Below are 21,935 nucleotides of genomic sequence, written 5' to 3' on the forward strand. Positions count from 1 at the left end.
CATTGTGGTTTTGCTTGTTGTGTTGTTTTGTGTTTATGTCGTTGCATGGATAGCAGCTGCTCATTTGCATTTAAAGGGACACACAAAATCAATGTGCTTTTTTCTCGAGCAAATGTTTATTTTTGGTTAAACTGTCCCTATCGAAGGCTGGTGCAGTGGGTAGCACTGTCGCCTCACAACAAGAAGGTCGCTGGTTTGAGCTCCGGCTAGGTCAGTTGGCATTTTTGTGTGGAGTTTGCATGTTCTTCCTGTGTTGGTGTGGGTTGCCTCTGAGTGCTCTGATTCCTCCACAGTCCAAAGAAATGCGCTATAGGTGAATTGGTTAGGCTAAATTGTCTGTGGGGTATGTATGTAAATAAGAGTGTATGTTTCCCAGCTGGAAGGGCATCCACTGCGCAAAACATATGCTGGATAAGTTAGTGGTTCACTCCGCTGTGGCAACCCCTGGTTAATAAAGGGACTAAGCCAAAAGGAAAATGAATGAATGAGTGTATCCCTTTAAGAAATCACAATTCTGTTGTTGGGTTTTCCTAATGAAAACTGCACGGTTAGCATGTGTGTGTGTGTGTCATTTTTATTATGAACATTTATATATGTTCATACTTCACACTGCAAAATGGTTCTCTGGCTGGTAATTGCCATGATGGGCAGTGGACTGTGTTTGATTGGATTAGATTTGCTGTATTTTTGGCCCAGGGTTTAATGTGTAACAAGTTATTTTTCCTTGCACTTTTCAATAGCACAGCTAGATGGAGCAGCACATAACAGAATTGCACAGACCATTTTACATACATTTTCTATTACATTCAGCCATTTTTACACCAAGCATCTCTTGTTTGATATGGAAATAAAGCATATGTAAAACTAGGTAGGATTTCATTCCTGACTATTAAATAATGCGTTTACACACTATTATGATGTTTACGCTGCATGGCCATACTTAACTCTGAGTCTCAAAACAAAGAGAGACTGAAATCTCGATGAGATGTGAGTGACACTGACGTTATATAATGCCTACGATGTCATTATGCACTTTACATTGCCTGCATTCATCTATGAAGTGATTCACTCTTGCTATGAGAAATTCTATATGCCACATGGAGAAATGTTATGCAATAAGATGTGGGCCTGAGCGGTGATGAAAAGAATGATTGTTTGATGTTTCGGAGGCAGGTTATTAAACCATGCATGGTTGGTTTAATAACCTTCCTCCAAAGAGAGCTAGTGCTGTGTCCCATCGTGAGCTGGAGAACACATGCATGTCCTCTCTGTAACAAGTCAAGTGCAAGAATATCAGGATAGATGGTTTGGTGGCATTTTTAAAGAGATCCAGCTTCCTAGTGTGTGTGGACAAGCCCCACGAGCACTTCTGTGTGCAGATTAGCTGCTTGATTTTGACCTTGCCTGGATCAGAACATGTGTGTAATAGGCCATAGGGTGACATAGTTAAACATTTATATTGCATTTCATTTTTTACTAGTCGCTGCAGAACATGGCTGTTGCGCCAGACGAGCTGGTCTAAGTATTTCAGAAATTGCTGATCTACTGGGACACAACCATCACTAGGGTTTACAGAAAAATGGTCAGAAAAAGAGAAAATTTCCAGTAAGCGGCAGTTCTGTGGGTGAAAATGCCTTACTGATATCAGAGGTCAGAGAGGAATGGCAAGACTGGAGCTGATAGAAAGGCAACAGTAACTTAAATAACCACATGTTACAATGAGGTATGCAGAAGAGCATCTCTGAACACTCATCACGTTCAACCTTGAGTCGGATGGGCTACAGCAGCAGAAGACCACACTTGATGCCACTCCTGTCAGCTAAAAACAGGAAACTAAGGTTACAATTCGCACAGGCTCACCAAAATTGGACAATAGAAGATTGGAAAAACATTGCCTGGCCTGATGAGTGTCGATTTCTGCATTCGGATGGAAGGGTCAGGATTTGGCGTCAATAACATGAAAGCATGGATACAGTACATCCTGCCTTATATCAATGGTTCAGGCTGGTGGTGTGTGTAATGGTATGGAGGATATTTTATTGGCACACTTTGGGCCCATTAATACCAACTGAGCATCGCTTCACATCATGCCACAGCCCATTAATACCAAACGAGCATCGCGCCGCATCACGCCACAGTCTACCTCAGTATTGTTGCTGACCATGTCAATCCCTTTGTGACCACAGTGTATCCATCTTCTGATGGCTACATCCAGCAATTTAACGCACCCTGTCATAAAGTGTGAATTATCTCTGACTGGTTCCTTGAACATGACAATGAGTTCACTATATTTAAAGGGTCTCCAAATTCACCCGATCTCAAACCAACAGAGCACATTTGGGATGTGGTGGAACAGGAGATTTACATCATGGATGTGCAGCCGCCAAATCTGCAGCAACTGCGTGATGTTATCATGTCAATATAGACCAATATCTCTGAGGAATATTTACAATACCTTGTTGAAATGATGCCACGAAAGATTAAGGCAGTCCTGAAGGCAAAAAAGGGGTCCAACATGGTACTAGTGAGCTGTACCTAATAAAGTGGCCGGTGACTATATTATAGTAAAGGTGGCTCAACAAATTAGTGATAGTTCTCTATATAGTGTTTTGTATTGTCATACTAACAGTTATCTGAATTAATTTGGTTCATTGTAGTAAAATATTTGCTGTACTTTTCTATTAATATCTGATATTATAAAGATTCAGTGGTTCTGACACAGTTTACCTTTAAAGAACTTTTACAGTTTACCTTTAAAGAAAGTTAAACATATGTTTCTGCAATTTTCTAAACTATAGCAAATAAACTGTGATTAAGTGAGATGCTGCAGGTCATTTTTGGTTTGACTGTACATGTGTGCAGATCAGTGACTATAACTGTTGTCAGTATGCTTGAGGTTGGCTTTACTCTTGTGTTTCTCAGAATTTGGGTGTTTTGTACAGTAGATGGCACTGTTTGGCAGTCACTCTGTTATCAATTACCTCTGCATTTAAAGTGTAAGAACTGATCATAGATGTATTGCAGTGCTGGTGTTGCACGATGAGAGCTACTGTATACCAAGGCAGGTCTTTTTTGAGTTCTTACTTTAACTACCTATATGCTCTTTACTGACCCCTGGGCTTCCAAAATGGAAAAGCATTTAAAAATATATGTATATACTAATAATTCATCTCTGAAGTGTAGTGTTGTATTTTTTGTTTTGTTATATGGGCTTTACAATGTTTTTTAAATGATTTTATTTATATTTATTAACAACATTGTTCAATCTTTTCACTAGTCAGTATATATATATATAATTTTGTTGTTTCTGTATTAAATTAAATAAAACATTAAATATTTTATGCTACTTAATATTTTTATAAAGGCCTAAAATATTACATGCTGCTATAATATTTCTATAAATTACATAGTTCAATAGACTAAAAATTATCTTTTAAAAGTATAGTTCATGCAAAACTAAAAATTCTCTCATCATTTCTAACACAACACATTACAAACGAAGATAGTTTGAAGAAAGCTGGAAACATGTAACCATTGACTTGCATGTGGTGTAATGTTTTTTTCCTACTGTGGAAGTCAATGGTTACAGGTTTTCTGCTTTCTTCTTTTCTTCTTTTGTGTTCAACAGAAGAAAGAACTTAAGGGTGAGTAAACAGTGAGTACATTTTCATTTTTGATCTCTTAAAGAATTAAGAAAAAAGAAAAGTAAGAATGAGATCTCAGTTCAGCGTTCATTTCTTCACCTCTGGCCCAGATTTGTCTCATGGCTGTGTATTGGTTTAACCTTCATGTGTGACAGAGGTAATGGATACTCTGTGGTGTTGTTCAGCACAGCCAGAGACTGAATGACCACACTGTGAAATGTCAGCAGGACTTAATCTGCCCCTCTGCTCTGTCATCTCAAGCATTTCAAGCATCCGAGCGCTTATAACGAATCCTCAAATAATGGAAACTCCATTTAACTTGTATGTATGGCACATAGCTAATATTTTAGCATTCTGCTTTCCTAAATGAACTTCTTATTGCTTCAAATTGTTTTGTCTATGCATTTTAATACAGCACTCGAGTCATGACAGTTTCCTTATCCTAAAATAGACCACGTGAAGCTTAAAAGTGTCTTGTAGTATTAAAAGAATGTGTGTGTACCAGGCCGAGACTAAGTTTGTGCATGTGTGGATGGGTGTAGACATTTGCTCCAGAACTTTCCATGAGATAATCATTGCTGCTTGTCTTGCTAAAATTACACACCATCTATAGTGCCCTGAAATACACTTCTCAGTTCATTTCTGCACTCATAAGTGTATAAGTGTGCTCTGGTACCGCTGACAAATGCTTTCTGGCCCACAGTTGGTAGACTAAAGTGGTGAATATGCGAACACGGCTCCTCCATAAGCCTCATGGGATGGAGGCATAGGTGGCCTGGGCCCTTCCTGTGTCGGAATCTGTCATTAACAGTCATTACATTGTCTCCTTCCTCGTATAACCTCCACCTGGATCATGCAAGGCAGCGGTGAGCTGTGTGCATCTGTAATGTCAGAGTCATTATCTTAATGCACAAGAACACACAGAGGTGAGGAGATTTAGATGAAACGCTCAAAGTGAAAAATGAGCTGTCATGGAAGGATGGAATAATCAGAAAATATGATGATCAGAATGTCTGTGGTTTTCAATTGTTTGTTTGAGTAATGTTACTTAAAACTCAAACACCTCCAATTTTACTTGCACAGGTCCAGGATTTAAATTGGTGGGTGTACTAATAATGTTTTTTTTTCTTTTAACACTGGAGGAACTTTTTCATAGTTCCTTAAACTACTTGTTGTTGTACCCACTTTTTAGTTTGTTTGCACCACAGGAACTAGCAGCAATTTTAGTTATCAATGTGCAAAATCCACGTTTGGAAGCTGTTTGGACAGAACTGTGTTAAGGTATAGTGTGTCCATTGCCATATTAGAGTGATATAAACAAAACAAGTCTCTTTTTTAATATTCTGATGTTAAAATAGTGTAACGGAGGCTAGCTAGTAAGTGCTGTGCAGGTAAACCTCACTCCTCTGACCTTTAAAGGTGGTTTAATGACGGACGCTATAGGCCATCGTCTTTAAAGGCTGATTTATACTTCTGCGTCAAACGCCAGCGTATGCTACGGCGATGACGCATAGCCCTTCGCCGTGGCCGTCGCTGTCACTGACGTGCACCTCTCCAAAAATGTAACTACACGTCGCAACGACGCGTAGCGTAAGCTCTGTGATTGGTCGGCTTGGTAGCGCTGCCGAGTCTGGGCGGGACCGAGAGCCGCGCGAATGGCGTGATCGATCGTTTACAAGTGTGGAGTACCGTGAAGGAGCTCCGGATGAAAAGTTTTGTTTTGTGTTTACCTCATAATTAAAGTTGTTGCACGGTTCCTGCCTCAAAATGAGCGAGTTTGAGCCACTTGTACATCCCGGAAGTGTTCAGGAAAAGCAAAAAAGCAGCAAAGAAACTCGACACAGAGGAACATTTACACCTCACTGCCAACTAGCGTTTCGGAAGTGTTAATGCAGACCAACAGAGACAGCGCGCAGAAGTATAAATGCACAGCCACTCGCGTTGCATGCGCCGTGGGTTATGCCGGTTACCTGACGCAGAAGTATAAATAAGCCTCCTTAGCCTCTTTGGTAGAGCAACTAAATCCCATGCGGGAGGTTGCCAGTTGGATACCAGCTCGGAGCGGGTTGGGTGGTGTAGGTCCGGTGGGGTTACTATAGCATCCAAATCCAAGTGATTTTGAGGCTCACCACAATGTGACGTAGCAGTGTGAATTTCCCGGCTCACCAAGTTAATTGTTAGGCATGTCTTAACATGTCTCCATAATAACATATATACACATCCACAGAACATGATTTGCAAAGAAACTGGGATTAAAAGATCTGTTCCAACTCTTTGTGATCAGCTGCACATGAGCTTTACAAGTTTAATATGTTTTTAAAACAGCACATGTTTGTAATAAAGAAAAGACAATACATTTGATATGTGATTCATAACCGCTGGAATCACCATATCTGTAATGTGTCAGTACAACTATGTACGAAGAGCAACAATATATGAGAGCAAAGGACACTAAAGCTGTCTATAGTATGTTTCTTGAGGTTTAATTGCACAGCTTATTCTAGAGTGGCTTATACAGTCACTCATTTTAGGGATATGGATAGTTTCTCCAGAAATACAAATTTTGTCATCATTTACACTACTCATTCTCCATTTGTTCCAAACATGTTGAGTTTCTTTCTTTCATTGAACACAGAGGAAGATGTACTTTATATGGTAAAGATGGAAAGCCATTGACTTAGACCTCCTAAACAGTCTTCATCATATCTTGTTTGTGTTCAACAGAAGAAAGAGAGGCATCAAGGTTTTAAACCACTTGAGTATGAGTAAATGGTGAGGAAATTAGATTTTTTGGGTGAACTATGACTTTAAACCTTACTCTAATCTATAGATCCTGGCACCAGTGCAGCATATCTGGTTCTACTCACACTTCTGCAAGAGAGAACTGAACTGGGAACTCCAGCATAGGTGGTCTGCATGCTAACAAATGTGCCTTTTGAGGACAGAGAAGATTATATTGTTATTTTCATACTCAAACATTTCTCTAAATATCCCTTTCTGTTAAGAAATTCATACAAGTATGGAACAATTTGAATGCGAGCAAATCATTTTCAGAATATTCATTTTTCCATAAACTATCCTTCATCAGTTTTCTTTTTTGTGTTTGAAACTTATTTAAAAGATGAACTTCAGGTGGAACACGCTGTGCTGTCATAAAACCATAAAACATATGTGTTCCAAAAAGTACTTCTGTGATTATTCATATTGATATAAACATCATGTACTTGAAAAGAGGGTTCGAGTAGCTGTTTCAGTGAATATGAATGGCTCTCGAAATGAATGAGTCAGTCAGCGGGTGTGCGATTATGTTTTGTTGATGTGATGAAATCAGTGTGCATGCATGAATGCTACTTTTTATCATTTAACGTTTCAGTAAGATGTTTATATTTTAGAGCATTACATTAGACAAAATCCTGTGTAATGCAAAAGACTTTGAAAGTCAGATTTTGGAGAATGCTTACATAAAAATCCACATATGCTGCCATTGACATCCCGTCAAGACATGAAACCCTATAAAAACACTGGGTGGCTTTGTCAAATAATAAATAGATGTTAGAAACATACGAAGTGAGGTGTTTTAAAATATAACTTTGCAAAGTTATATTTAAGATAGCTCTCTACAACTCTCACATGGTCACCCACTGAAGCTAAGCAAAGCTGGGCTCGGTCAGTACCTGACTGGGAGACCCCATGGGAAAGCAAGGATGCTGCTGGATGTGGTGTTAGTGAGGCCAGCAGGGGGCGCCCAACCTGCGGTCTGTGTGAGTGCTAATGCCCCAGTATATTGATACTCTATACTGCTCAGTGAGCGCCGTCTTTCGCATGTGACGTTAAACCGAAATCCTGACTTTCTGTAATTGTTAAAAATACCAGCATGTCCTTTGAAAAGAGTAGGGGTTTAATCCCAGCATACTGGCCATATTTGCCTACTGGCTTCTGTCCATGATGGTCTCCTTACCATCCCCATATCATAATAGGCTTTATCACTCTGTGTCCTCTCCACCAAGCACCTAGTGTGTGGTCTTGTTCAATGTGGCTGCCATCATGTCATCCAGGTGGATGCTGCACATCCCCCCCCCCTTCCCCCGAAAAAAGTGCTTTGAGGGCAGTAGCGGCGCAAGCTTAACTGGTGCTTAGGCAAATGATGGTCGTACCACCCTCACGGTATTTGTGCCTCCCTTTCATGCATGGAAGTAAAGAGCATGTGGGAGAATCAGTGTTGGGGCTAAACAGGCTCCATGCCGCCTGTAGTAAGATGGCCAATCATCCACGTTTCCCATGCCTAAATCTGGTACTGTTTGAGAGTGCAGAAAAAGTGCTATATAAATGTAAGGATTTATAATAATAATAATAATAATTATTATTATTATTATTATTATTATTATTATTATTATTATTAATTTTATTATATCAACAAACATTCCTATCTTGGTTAAATCTTTATTATTACCATTGTTATTATCATAAACTATTACTCATCTTTCTAAGATTTGTTTTAATTATCATTTCATCATTACATTTAGTACAAATCCCTAGTACATATTTGTTATCAGTGCAAAATGTAAAAAAAAAAATCCCTCCATTGAAATTAGTCACAATAATTCAGCATTCCATAAAAATAAATAAATAAAAAAGCAATGACACAAATTTTTCATTGTGGCTGATCTGTCACTTTACAGTGTGCCCCAAGTGTTTCTTTGCAGTGTGTGAGAGAGTTAGGAATCATAAAGTTTAACCTCAGTGTATGGAATAAGCAAACACTGCATTCACTCTGCTGATGTGGACATTTAAGTAAATGTTACAATCTCAATGAAAATTTACATTCTGATATAACATCTATCCTTTCTGTGACCATAACTGTGCAGATACCCCATTATACATTGTTATAGCCACGTGATATACACACACACGCACCAGAAGGGTTTATGGTTCTAAAAGTACCACATACAATGTCTACCTTAGCAGCTTTGGTGACATGCCAGTTTAAATGTGGACATCATGGATTTACAAGTTCACACTGGTCAGAAAGAATCAAGATTTTCACCTGAACAGTCAAGCCCATGCTTTTCCATGTATATTCAATCTACACACATTTCTGATTCTGGTGTTTATTTAGATACGATTTAACCTGCAATACCAGTCAACATACTCTTCAAGCATCCAATTGCAGAGGATTAAACTGGGTTTTTGAAACTGCAAACTTTTATCAAAAGCATATCTGGTTATAAAGTCATTACTCAAACCACAGGTGCTCTTTTTTTTCCTTTCCAGTTAAGATAATCACTAAAAATACATGGGTTGTAATCTGCTTAAGTCGACCAGGAAAGAGCTCACAGCAGGGGCTCAGCGCTGCTTCCCCAACAACACAAATAAACCCTTGCGATCTGCTCGTTTAATCTTGTACCTGGGGTTCAGATGTAACACAGCTCACTATCGAGTGAACGGGCAATTTTTGCATGTTTTTATTATTTTATTGACCGCTGCAGTGGACTGAGGATTTATTTTTTTTTGCCATGCCTAACTTACCTAATCTCAACAGTTTTGGTAAACTGTGCGGCTCTGGTCGTAGCGATGACTCTCTGGTTCTGGATCGGGTGAAGCGCAAGAATTCAGTGCGGAGAATGTCTATTATTGAGGATGGGAATGTGGCCGAGGTGCTGTACCTCATTCCTAAACAGTCCATGATGGAGCAACTGCCTTTCCTAAACCCTACTGAGTATCTCATCCTGGAGAAAATGGCACCTCCTCAAATGGAACCCGGTAAGGGAGACTAGAGTAGGAGTGATGCTGTAGAATCAAATTAGATGTGCATTTATTTGCTTTCCCACATCATATTTCAGATTTGTGACAGAACATTTAGTTTTATTGTGGAGTTGTGTAAAAGAAATTTAACAAGAAAATGTTAAAACCAACATAGGCTCAATCTGAAATCGTAGAACTTTATACATTTGGATTGCAAATTATGTAGCCAGAAGTACACTGTAAAAAAATTAAGCTAGTACAACAAAAAAACATAATGCTTATCTCTTTTAGCTTTTTCTGGTTCACTCAACATTTGAAAACATCAGAAAGATTATTTGTCAGTAATTCAAAAAACATTTAGTTTGGTTAACATAAGATTACTGGTTATCTGGAGAGATGAACTACTCTGTAACAAAACTTTTTAAGCTGTGCCAATTGAACATTTTTTGTCTGCAAAACTGGAATGCCTGAAGTTGAGTGAAAAAAAAAAATCATAATCCATAATCCTTTAATTTTTTTTCTTGTGTTCTCAACTTATGGAAGCATCAGTTGCACTGCCCTAAACTGTCTGAAGTTGAACAAAAAAAACTCTTTTGGAAATTGGCACTAAGAAAATAATATATTATCACAACAAACAAACATAGTTCAATTAAAAAAAATAATCAGAGACAAATGTTAACAAAAACTTATTAGAGACAGAATTAGAAACAGGACAGGAGGCAAAACAACAACAGTGGTAAACATGACAAGGATCATAACATGGCAGGACAAACAGGGAAAATGCTTTGTGATGCTTCACAGGGGAAAAAACAAGACTCAGCAAAGAGTCTGTGTCAATAAGGTGTCTTTAAAGTCTAGTAATCAGTCCATCATGAGCTTCCAGCTATGTGTGTGTAATCACAGAAACTGGTTCCTCCACATGAATTCTAGTTTCTAGAGTTGATCATTAAATTAAATATCAAACACATTTGATTTCTCATTTAAGAATGGATTTTGATATATTATTTGAGCATTTGATTCATCTTTTGGGTAGTTGTTTTGAAGGTTCGATTTATTATTAAATTTTTTTAGGCATTTGAATTGTAATTTTAATTTTGTTAGGAAAAAATATCCATATATACATACACATGACAGTTAAATAAAAGTTAACAGTCCACACGTGCTAAGCGTTTTTTTTTTTTTTTTTTATGTACTGCGAACCAGGTAAATGTGAGATGAAAATTCACATTAAAAGTCTTTCTGCAGCCCTTCAAAAAAATAAAAATAAAATTACATATGAATAATAATTTCTAATTATGTTATCATTATTGCAGTAGTATTTTGGTGTTGTTAATAATGACTTTAATGTTATCATTGATGTTACTATTATTTTTGTGGTTCTATTTATTTTGTTGTTAAGGATAGGAATACTGCAAGTTTTATTTTTTCAAGTGTGGAGGTCTAAGATTTTCTCAACTTAAAGTAACAAGTTGGCAGAAGCTTTTTCATCTTTTTAACCTAACCTTGACCTTTGGGTCAATCTGTGCTTTTGAAAACTCTATTAGTTGGCTTTACGGAAGAAGGAGGGTGGGTCAGTCGATTGGTCAGTCAGTCAGTCAGTCCACATCATCCTTTGGTGGATTTACGCGAGAACAGCAGATGCGAATGGCTCTCACGAGAAGAATTTGAGAAGGGAAAAAGCGTACACAGCGGCCTCTGCTAGATTTGTGAAAACAAAAACTGCAAAAAAAAACTGCCTCTGGGATGTATTTGCCGCTCTCCAGAAAGGTTGATAGCGGTATTTTTTCAGAATTTATTTATGTATTATGAACAAATACATTTTTACATTTATTAAATTTTATTTGCATTGCAATTTTTTTTTTTTAATTATTAGATATAGGAATGATTCTATCAGAACAATGATTCTATCAGAACATCATGACTTTTAAACATGAACTTCTGATTTTGTTAGATTTCTATTATATTTTTTTAAAAAAGAATCTAAATTTAGTCTTGTATGAACTTCGGTGCAGCACAGTGGCTTTTTAACAGTGGCTTAGTATTTCCTTGTGAGTAGTACCTCACAGCAAGAAGGTCACTGGTTCGAGTCATGTCTGGGTCAGTTAGCATTTCTGTGTGCATTTTGCATGCTCTCCTCATACTGGCGTGGGTTTCCTTTGGTTGATTTAAATAAACAAAATTGGCCATAGAGTATGTGTGTGAATAAGTGTGTGTGTGGGTGTTTACCAGTACTGGGTTGCAGCTGTGTAAAACATATGCTGGATAAGTTGATGGCTCATTCTGCTGTGGTGACCCCTGATGAATAATGTACTAAGCCGAAGGAAAATGTATGAATGAATGAATGAATGAACTTTGGTTTTAGTAGTAATTAAGAATAGGAATATTATTAATAATTCTAATATTTTTTTAAATATTTGTTTTAAATATTCCAAAAATAATAGTAATAAAAAATATTTTTTTCAGTACTTTTTAAATACATTTTAACAGCTTTTTCTTAAATTTTTAAGTTAAAAATTGCTATTTTTTAAAACCCGTTTGCTTTAACCTTCTGAAATAAACATTTGTATTCAGTCTTTGTTCAGTCCATATTTTTGAAGCATTGCAGAAGTTCCAAGACATAGAGACCTGTTAGATCTGCAGATGTCGATAGCATAGCTGAAATATGTAGCGACTGTAAGAGATATGCCAGTATTTGTGTTTCTAAGGCAGTGGGATGTGAGGCTAATCTAAAGTCTGAGCTGGATCACAGCACTGTCCCGCTGGCAGGATTATGGCTGAACTGGGGGACACAATCCTGACAAATCTCCCCATTAGTCTGCGCCTGTCTCCTTTTTAACAATCATTCACAGTTGACCTTTGTTAAATGGCCTCTATTGGTATTATAAATGCTTCATAATGTGCTTTTCAGTAGATTTGTCATTGTATCCTGAAGTACCCAACAGAACAACTTATTTATACTTTCAATGGACATAACAATAAGGTCAGCACCCATATTATGTTTTCATCTGAAATAATTTCAGCTACAGACCAACTTTATTGATGTTTTTGCAACACTTATCTTCTAGTATAAATGTATTAATGTCAGGAGGATTTTTATTGAGTATATTGTTGTAGTCTTATATGCTTTAAATATACATACTGTGTATGCTTGATATTTGAAAGGTCTATAAAGAGATTTGAATGCTAAAGATCATGTATGAGTTATTATATTGTATAGCATTATATTATTTTAGGCTAGGTGCTCAAAAATGCAACACAGGCTCATTCTGAAAACATAGTCCTATATACGTTACTGGAGATCGCAAATTATGTAGCCAGAAGTACATACAGTATGACTGCATTTCGTCTTTAAAACGAATGCTTCATTTTCACGAAAACCAGCTGACTGCTTACCTCTATGTGGACGGCTTTCACCCGGTTACCAGTTTGTCAAGTTAGCTCACTATGTACGTCGGCGGACTTGAGACACAGAGAGGATCTGACCACCGTGACGGTGTTCAAGTCCAGCGATGGTTCAAGTGGGTTCCAAAGTGGGACAAAAAGACAAAAGCAGAAGCCAAAAAATAAAATAAACAAGTAAATAACAGGGTGAGAATGTGGTAAAATCTGAACACATGGTAAAAATCAGGTAAGGGCTTTTCTTTTTCTGGACTGCTTTTTAAAACTGTCTGTTGTGTTTAGGGAGGTGGCTGGACTGGTTAATCGGTGCTTTTGAAAACATTATTAGTTGGGTTTAGGGAAGAAGGAAGGTTGGTCAGTCAACAGCCGCCTTTGATGGATTTACGCAAGAACAGCAGGAGTGAATTGCACTCGCGAAAGAAATTTGAAATCTGAAAAAGCATACACAGTGGCCTCTGGTGGATTCTCGAAAACAAAAATGGTACAAAAAAAAAAAAAAAGAAAGTAGCTCCTGGGACGTATTTGGCACTCTCCAGAAAAGTATATAGTAATACATTTTCAGAATGAGTCTGGGTTGCAAACATTTCAAATAGGTCAAAGATAAATAGAGTTTTATATACCAAAATCTATTTAGAAAAGGGTTATTAATAAATTGATATTTAAGTTTGCCACTATCATCTAAAATAGTATAGATATTATCAATAAGTTTAGTATAAGTATTATCAAAAAGTTGTCAATTCAAACCATTTGAGGAAACCGGTTGCAACAAACCATTTAAGCTTAAAAACTATTACTAAAAAGTACTGTCAACTGAATCCATTTGAGTAAACAAAGCAATCTGAGCACAGTAAAACCCAATAAATGAAGAGAGCTTAAACCAACTGAGTTCTGTAAAACCCAATAAGTTAAGGCAACTTAAAACGTTTAAGGAAACCAAATGCAACAAACCATTTGAGTTAAAAAAACTAATCTATATGAGTACTGTGAACGTAATCCACTTACGTTGAAGTAATGAGGCATTTAATTAACTCATTACCTTTAACACTGTGCTCAAAACTCTTTTTAAATGAGTAGAATCAAATTACAGTCAATTTTGAGTTAAGTACACTGATTTCAGTTGATAAAGTTGACTGTTGGGTTCTACAGTGAACATTTTATTTGCCCTTTGTGTCAGTGTATTGATATAATATGCAAAGAAAATATGCAAACAATGTATTGAAAATGGATGCAAAAGGCTCTTGACCGAGTGTTTATAAGTGATGAGAACTGAGAACGTGTTGAGAAGAGATCTGAGGGGATCTGAGCAATTGGAAAGGGATTCCTCCTCCGCTGAAATAAACATGGAAGCGTAAGCCTGACTGTTAATCTTTGATGCTTGTGTTCAGAGAATAGCGGCTCATGGAAGGAAACCAGTGCATAGAGTAATTACAGCTCCACTCCACCAATCAATCATTTATAGCCACAGCAAGGCTGGATCCCTCCTGTGTAACCCTGCAGGAAGGGGAAGTCAAAGCTAACCTGATGCCACAGGTATCATACTGAGATTCCACCAGTATTTGCTCATTTCTATGCTGCAGCTATTTTACCTTAACATTCCTAAAGACTTAAATGTACAATTCTCACCATATATGAGTAGCAGGAAAATCAGCTGTGACTTTTTATAGCTGGTAAGCAACCAACAAAACACTCGTGAACATGTTAGCATGTTAGCAACCAGCTAAAACCCCTCAGGACACCAAAGCAATTTACTGTCGTTTAAACTGTTTTATACTAAACACTCAAACCAACACCAACAACGTTGTCAAATGCAGCCTGATACATAAGCTATTCACACATACATAAAAACCATTCATCTATGAAATTATGGTGCGTACATACAAACTCTAACCGCGCATCAATAAAACACTGTCTCTATGAAACTCTTATGCATACACAGACTTTTCATTCTACTATAAAAGCTCATGATGAACAACAAACTAAAGAAAAATGTACCAGTACAAATGCCCTACTCATGTCCCTCCTGAGATTGAGGTTCAGGGAGATCAGCTTGTTTGGACATGAAATAGCAAAATCAATGCAATACTTGTTATCTGTAGTGTTCACATTCACAAACTGCGCTGTAAAACAATATCTGTTAATTAACAGTTTACGAATTTTGTGATTTGACATGTGTTTTCCATTTAATTACAGTGGCAAATTACATTATGGGATGTTGATGTCTGCTCTGTCGACTTTTGATGTTGAAAATTCAATTCTACAGTTTAACAAAGTGACTTTTATTGAAATTTTAGTAGTTTGAAATAATATAATGTATAAGATATAGAGAAATAATATATAGAGAATATAATAATATAGAACAGAGAATACAATAATATAATATGCACGGAAAAAAAGTCTGTAAAATAACAGAAAATGTTCTGGCAGTTTATTTCAAAGTGTTTGTATCGTAATTTACAACATCAACCCAGAAAATATATCACTTTAAACTACTAAACATGTTAATAAAAGTCAAGGTTGAAAGTTGTTGGAAGAAAGATTGAGGACCCATAATGCAATTTAAATGTATAAATAAACAAGGACAAATAAAAACATAAATCACAAAATATGGAAAATTGCTAAATCACGGATACTTTTTACAGTGTGATATACAGTGGGTATGGAAAGTATTCAGACCCTCTTCAATTTTTCACTTTTTGTTATATTGCAGTCATTTGCTAAGTTCTTTTTTTATCTCATTAATGTGCACACAGCACCCTATATTGATTGGAAAAACAGAATTGTTGACATTTTTGCAGAAAAACTGAAATGGTCCAAAACATTTAGATCCTTTGCTCAGTATTTAGTAGAAGCCCCCTTGTGATCTATTACTGCCATGAGTCTTTTTGGGAAATATGCAAAAAGACTCACACCTGGATTTGGGGATCTTCTGCAATTCCTCTTTGCAGATCCTCTCCAGTTCTATTGGAAAGTAAACGTTGGTGGACAGACGTTTTTAGGTCTCTCCAGAGATGCTCAATTGGGTTTACCTCAGAGCTCTGGTTTGGCCATTCAATAACAGTTGAGTTGTTGTGAAGCCACTCCTTTGTATTTAGCTGTGTGCTTAAGGTCTTACTCTCCATACCCACTGTAAACAGATAAGGTAAGCAGTAGGTCAATCACAACAGACTGGGCTTTCTGAACAATCAGAGCAGAGCAGGGGGTTAGAAAGAATGAATCTTAAAATGAAAAACTGTGAAAAAATGAAATTAATTCGGACCATAGATGCATGTAAACCGTATTGTGGGAGCCTCCAAAACTAAATGAGAAATCTTTAAATTAGCTTAATACAGTAGAGACAATTTAAAGACTGTTCATTACTTTTGTATGCTTTTTAAAATTGTTTAACAATGTTAGATATAAGCTAAGAAATAATCTGAAACAAGCATCAAAATATTCTCAAAGATGGACAATAACAACAATGTCAAATCATGCTCTGGCGTTTGGTTTTAAAGATTTAAATACCAAGATTTAATTTCCCAAACAAAATGGGATAAAATTTCAGTCAAGTGTGTTTTAATTAACTTGATTTAAATGTGTCAGTGCATGCTAGTTATTCTTATTGTTTTAGTTTAGAAAAATCATCTGCTAAAGTCTATTGTGGATAGAGATATTTACATATGTGTCAAATTATACTGTTGACATACAGGCAATTTGCTCTTGAATGTTTGAGGACCAGCTTTGACCATCCCAATATGGCGGATGTATCATATAAACAGATTCTGTATCTAGCCATAGATGTACATATATGGGTCTAGCTGTATCCTTGTTGTTTGGCTCAGTTCCTTTTCTTTTCTCTCACTTGTTGACAAAAGATTCAGCTGTTTCTTCTTTCTAATCATATAGACTTTAAGATCCTCTATTTATCCAACACCTGCTGTCTGTGGCCTCCCTGTGTGGACACCCTCTGTCTCTCTCACACACATCCTCCCCTTATTTAAAATTCTGCTAATCTCTTTTAACCATATCAACACTTATTCAGCTGAGGGCACTTTTGGCTATATGTGAAACTGGTTTGTGCTTTTAATTACATTGTTCAGATTATTGCATTTTAATCTGAACCCTCAGTTTTGACACAACAAAATGCACATATTGTGCTTCATAATCATAGAAGATCCTTCCTTCTGTGGTAATCTAAAAAGTTGTTCTAGAGTGCTCTCATTCGTTTTGTTTTCGGTTTAGTCCCTTTATTAATTAGGGGTCGCCACAGTGAACTTATCCAGCATATGTTTTACACAGCGGATGCCCTTCCAGCAGAAACCCATCACTTGGAAACACTCATACACAGTCAATCACACACATACACTACGGCCGATTTATCTTACCCAATTCACCTTCAGCACATGTCATTGGACTTGTGGGGGAAATCAGAGCACCCAGAGGAAACCCACGCAAACACGGGGAGAATATGCAAACTCCACACAGAAATGCCAACTGACTTATTATTTATTATTGTATATATATATATATATATATATATATATATATATATATATATATATATATATATATATATATATATATGACTTATTACTTATTATTTTATTGGTTAAATCATTGCAGAATAACAGCAGACTTCTTTCAGAAACACATGAAAATTGGTATTTTATTCTCATTATTCTCTTTATTCTTTTAGTCCCATACAAAATAAGAAACATCTTTTGCCTCATTTCTGGGCAATTCGTCAGAGCAGCCCCATTCTCTCAGAACAGGTTTCCTCTGGTGACGCCAATGCACCAGTGTGAATATTAATAATCCCCTCAATAAACTCACCAATTCAATTGCTGCCCAAGTAATCCTATAATCTACATGCGTGATGTGTGGATAGTCTGGAGAGAGATCAGCTGATCCCTCAAAGGCTGGAATTCACAAACCTCGTCACCCCCCAAAATCAAACATTAAATTATCTCATAGGTATGTGGGTTAACAATATAATCTTCATTCAATTTGATGGCTAAAAGAAGCAGTCAGCAATACAACAATGTAAACACAGGCAATCAGAGCATGTGCTGAACAATGAGACTAGAGATATGCATATCTTTTTTAGGGGTTTATCTTTGTTGAACACAATCTGGACTATAACAATTTTATACCACACATTATGTAAACAAATAGTTAACAGTGAAAAAAACGTAAAAGGATGACCACAGATATAAACTAAAGCCATGAACTAAAGCCAGAGGTTCAACAGATGCAAATGGAACACAACTGACCTTTGTTCATAATTACGCAATTCGGATATTCTTAGCATAAGATAAAGGACTGTATTGAAAATTAAGATGTGTGCATTTTGTCAGTAAAGCTGGTTCTGTAATCAGTTGAAAGTCCCCAGCATGTGCTTTCAGATGGAGAGATTTTTACTAGACAGAGTAGTAGTTTCACAATATAATCAGGCTATTATGAAATTGAAGATAATTGTTTTGTGAAAGTTACAGCGATTTGTGTAGGTTATCAGTAAACTATGACTCTGTGTTGCTGATATATCTGAAAGCACATGAAAATGCCACATTGAATTACATAGTTTTTTTTTTTCTAACTACATAACTTCAGTTGCGCCCTCTGACCTTTGGAGGACATTAACCAAAAATCACACAAACATGTCTCCCTCACAAGATTTTTTTTTCAAAATTATAAAAAGTAATATATTCATTTTAGTGGTGATTTTAGATGGATCGGGTATAAACATGTACTTAATGTGCTTTGGGGATCTTTAATATTCTTGTGCATGTAGATATTCTTATATCTGGATGGTTGTATTTGAAGCACATATATCAGAAACATATATCAGCACCTGTGACTTACTGTTCCTGATGAGTGTATACTGAAAGAAAATCCTAAATTTTGTTGTTGGAGGTTTTTTGAGGGCATCTATGAATGGAAACGTCATTTGTCAGAAAAGTTGACACAATATACGTATATTGCTGTATTTTTGAAAACTTTTTTTTTTGTCCAATATAACAGAATAGTGAAACAAGAAATTTTAAACTCAATTAATCTAGTGTTCAGATTTCTATGCTAGATAAACAGCAATGCTTCCCACACATAGACTTTGCTTGGCCGGGCTGCCCAGTTATATTAACAGCTGCCCAAGTATATTTAGTGACACATTTTTTTACTATTTTTATCATCATCCTTTTACACTTTTTTGTATCCGCCTAATATAAACAAACATCTGTGATTAAGTAGTGAAAAATATTCTTTCATTTACCCGTTTCGTTTTGTGTGCACAATGCAGTCTCACTTGCTTTGCAGACCCACAGAGATCCGCACCTTTTTGGGACATATAAAGTTAGTCCGGCCCTGGTTTCTAAATCTCCTAAAATTTTCCAGATTCCTCGTAGCTTTCTAAAGCTCATATGCGTTTTTGCAGTACTCAGAGAATAAACTCTACGGAGAGAATAAAATGACTAATGATCTAAACTGGGTGCAAAATATATGTAAACCATAAGTGGTTAATCTAAGCATTTACCTTATTTAGATAATCTACAAGTTTTAATCCTGTAATTATGATACGCTTTTCGGAACACTTTATTTTGATGTTCCAATTGTCTATGTGCCTACTAATTCTCATTAGATTATAAGTAGACTGTTAGGTTTGGGTTAGGGTTAGTGTAAGTTATCATGTACTTGCAAAGTTTCTTATAGTCAGTTAAATGTCTATTGAAAGAGCAGTATCAACAGATATTAAGCAGACAGTCTACTAATACTCTAATGGACCATCAAAATAAAGTGTTACTTAATTTTTAGAAATATAGTCTGTTTTTATTCCTTTTTCTGTCATTTATTTCTCTTTTGCTCATTATTTTATTAATTTGATGATGTTAATACATTACATAGGCTATTTTATATACACATCTAAAGTAAAATGCTTTGGCATTTAAGTTTGCTTTGAACTTGAAAGAGAGAGAGAGAAGCAGATTCGAACTGTTAGTGGGTGCACATGGCTCCTGAATAGCAAAAAGCATAATTTATTTTTTATTTCAACAGTCTTTTTACTTTAACCCATTGAAAAGAAACAGTGGATAATAGTGTCATGATAAATTAAATTATTGTTCAAAGTTGAAATATGTTTTGTTTGTCGCACTTAGTTTACTGTTTGTTCGATGTGGGTAAATAGTGTGTTTCAATCTGGCTACCACTGCAAGTATATTTCACGCCTGTCGGAAGCAATGTACAGTGTATGCAAATTAGTGCATAATCAATTAAGCAATGTGTCGTTTACATATTTAGGCTAAATATAACATTTCAGAATATTTCTTAGACAAAAACTCATTATCTGGGGAAGTTTGATGACAACTATGAGTTTTTTTCCCTATGTATTTCCATTGTCTTGGCTTTTAAAAAAAATAGCAATCAGTATCACCCTTTAAAAATCAAGATCTTCAAACAATACAGTATGTTTGTGTGTGAGGGCGAAATGTGCAGCATATAAAAACAAGCCTCATGTCCCTCTGTTTGAAGAATTTAAGGTGGTGTCTGGAACTGGGAGGGATTATAGCTGTGGAATCTGCATTTGTCACACGGCAGCTGCAACCTGGTTATTTCAGAAGAGCCAGGGCAGAGTCCACAAAGACACACACGTACACACACAAATACTGTATGCGTGTGTGTGTGTGTGTGTGCGTGTGTAGGAAGAGGAGGCGAAGGGAGGGGGGGGTGAATCTGCTCGACAAACGAAGACCAAGCCAGCAGTTGCTGAGCGGCTGCTTTAGTTTGAGAGTGCGAGCTCTTTCTGCTGTCATCTCTCGCTCCCTCTCTTTCTCTCCCTCTCTCTCTCTCTCTGTCTCTCTCTCTCTCTTCCGTCGTCTCCTCACATTTGGATTCAATAAAGCAGAAGGAAAGGAGGAAGGAAGGAAGAATCAGGTCCCCCTCTGATCCTCCTCATCAGAGCTTCAGAAGACACTGAGGAGCCAATGGTCATGGTGAAGGAGAAAGGTAGAATGGCTTTTTTTGGGGTGGGGATTCAGGGAGAGAGAGAGAAAGAGAGAGAGAGAGGTGGAGAAATCCAGGCCAGCATGTGGGAGATTTGTGTGTGTGCTGGATGTGCTGTATAGGAAGGACAGTTTGGTGCTCTGGAAGGATTGCGGTGTATGAAAATGAATGAGACACTGCAGAAGGGAACATTGTGGTGCTGTGAGACACTGATATGTGTCCGACTGGTTGATTAGTTGGTTGTCATATGAGTGTTTGGAGATTATCAGTACATGACTGGAATTTATTAGTTGCAGAATAGGAAGCAATATTCGCTTGTTAATAGTTTGGAAATACATTGACAATGTTCTCAGTGGATAGTTTGTGTTAGTTAAGTTTATATTCATATTCAAGAGTAAATTATTTTTAAAGCAGTGCATATTTGATTTCATATAATGTGTAAATTTGTTAAAAACTGAAAGAATAATCCATTTTTTTGTTTTTGCTTTTTTTGTTTTTGTTTTTTAATTTAAAGGGCACCGATGATCTTTTGGAAGCTGTTTGGTATAGTGTATCCACAGTCATATTGGGGTGATATAAAGACAACAATTCTTTTTATAATTTCCCGACATTAAAATAGGATCCAAATCCCTCCCCTTTTGAGGCCCACCGCACCGTGACATAGGAATGTGGTTTCCCCGCCCACCAAATTGATTGACAGTATAATCATTTCAGCAAGACAGAACATGCACAAAGCAACCGGGAGTAAAAGATCTGTTCAGCTCTCTGTGATCATCAATCATCATAAAATTTGATCAAGAATGAGTCTAAACAATAAGTTTGAAATGTCTTTTAAACAGTACATTCTTGTAATGAATTACAGCAATTTTACTGTCTTTACTTCATCACCACAACCGTATTTTAAATCTTGAAAAAGGGGTAAAATACGTGCCCTTTAAGATTACTTAAACTAAACTGACTAAACTCACTGAATAGTGTGCATTGTTGGTTTTAAATATTGTATAGTTAATTCAGGGTATATATTGTGTAAAATGGGTATAAAACTAAATGAAATGTGCAGTATTTCTTATATATATGATAAAATTCAATATATATATTGTTTGACGTACATTGTTAAAATAAAGGCGTCATGGTGATTACAGTAAATGCCCTGTTAGAGCTGATTGATATGACATGATGCAT

At 36.5% G+C, this 21,935-nt stretch overlaps 1 protein-coding gene across 18 annotated transcripts in view; it reads left to right on the top strand.

The window, feature by feature from the left end:
• Positions 1–21,935, top strand: part of ablim1b (actin binding LIM protein 1b) — a 161,598-nt gene that overhangs the window by 23,102 nt on the left and 116,561 nt on the right. For 11 of the 18 annotated variants that reach the window (XR_012387608.1, XR_012387606.1, XR_012387605.1 and 8 more), the window contains exon 1: positions 8,668–9,404. The exons of 2 other annotated variants lie outside the window; for them this stretch is intronic. Coding sequence is in view for 12 of the 16 variants with exons in the window: in XM_073917615.1 (XP_073773716.1) it covers positions 9,158–9,404 (247 nt within the window). In the remaining 4 variants the exon portion in view is untranslated. 18 annotated transcript variants of the gene reach the window in all.

This window comes from Danio rerio, chromosome 12 (assembly GCF_049306965.1).
Source record: "Danio rerio strain Tuebingen ecotype United States chromosome 12, GRCz12tu, whole genome shotgun sequence".
Classification (NCBI taxonomy): domain Eukaryota; kingdom Metazoa; phylum Chordata; class Actinopteri; order Cypriniformes; family Danionidae; genus Danio; species Danio rerio.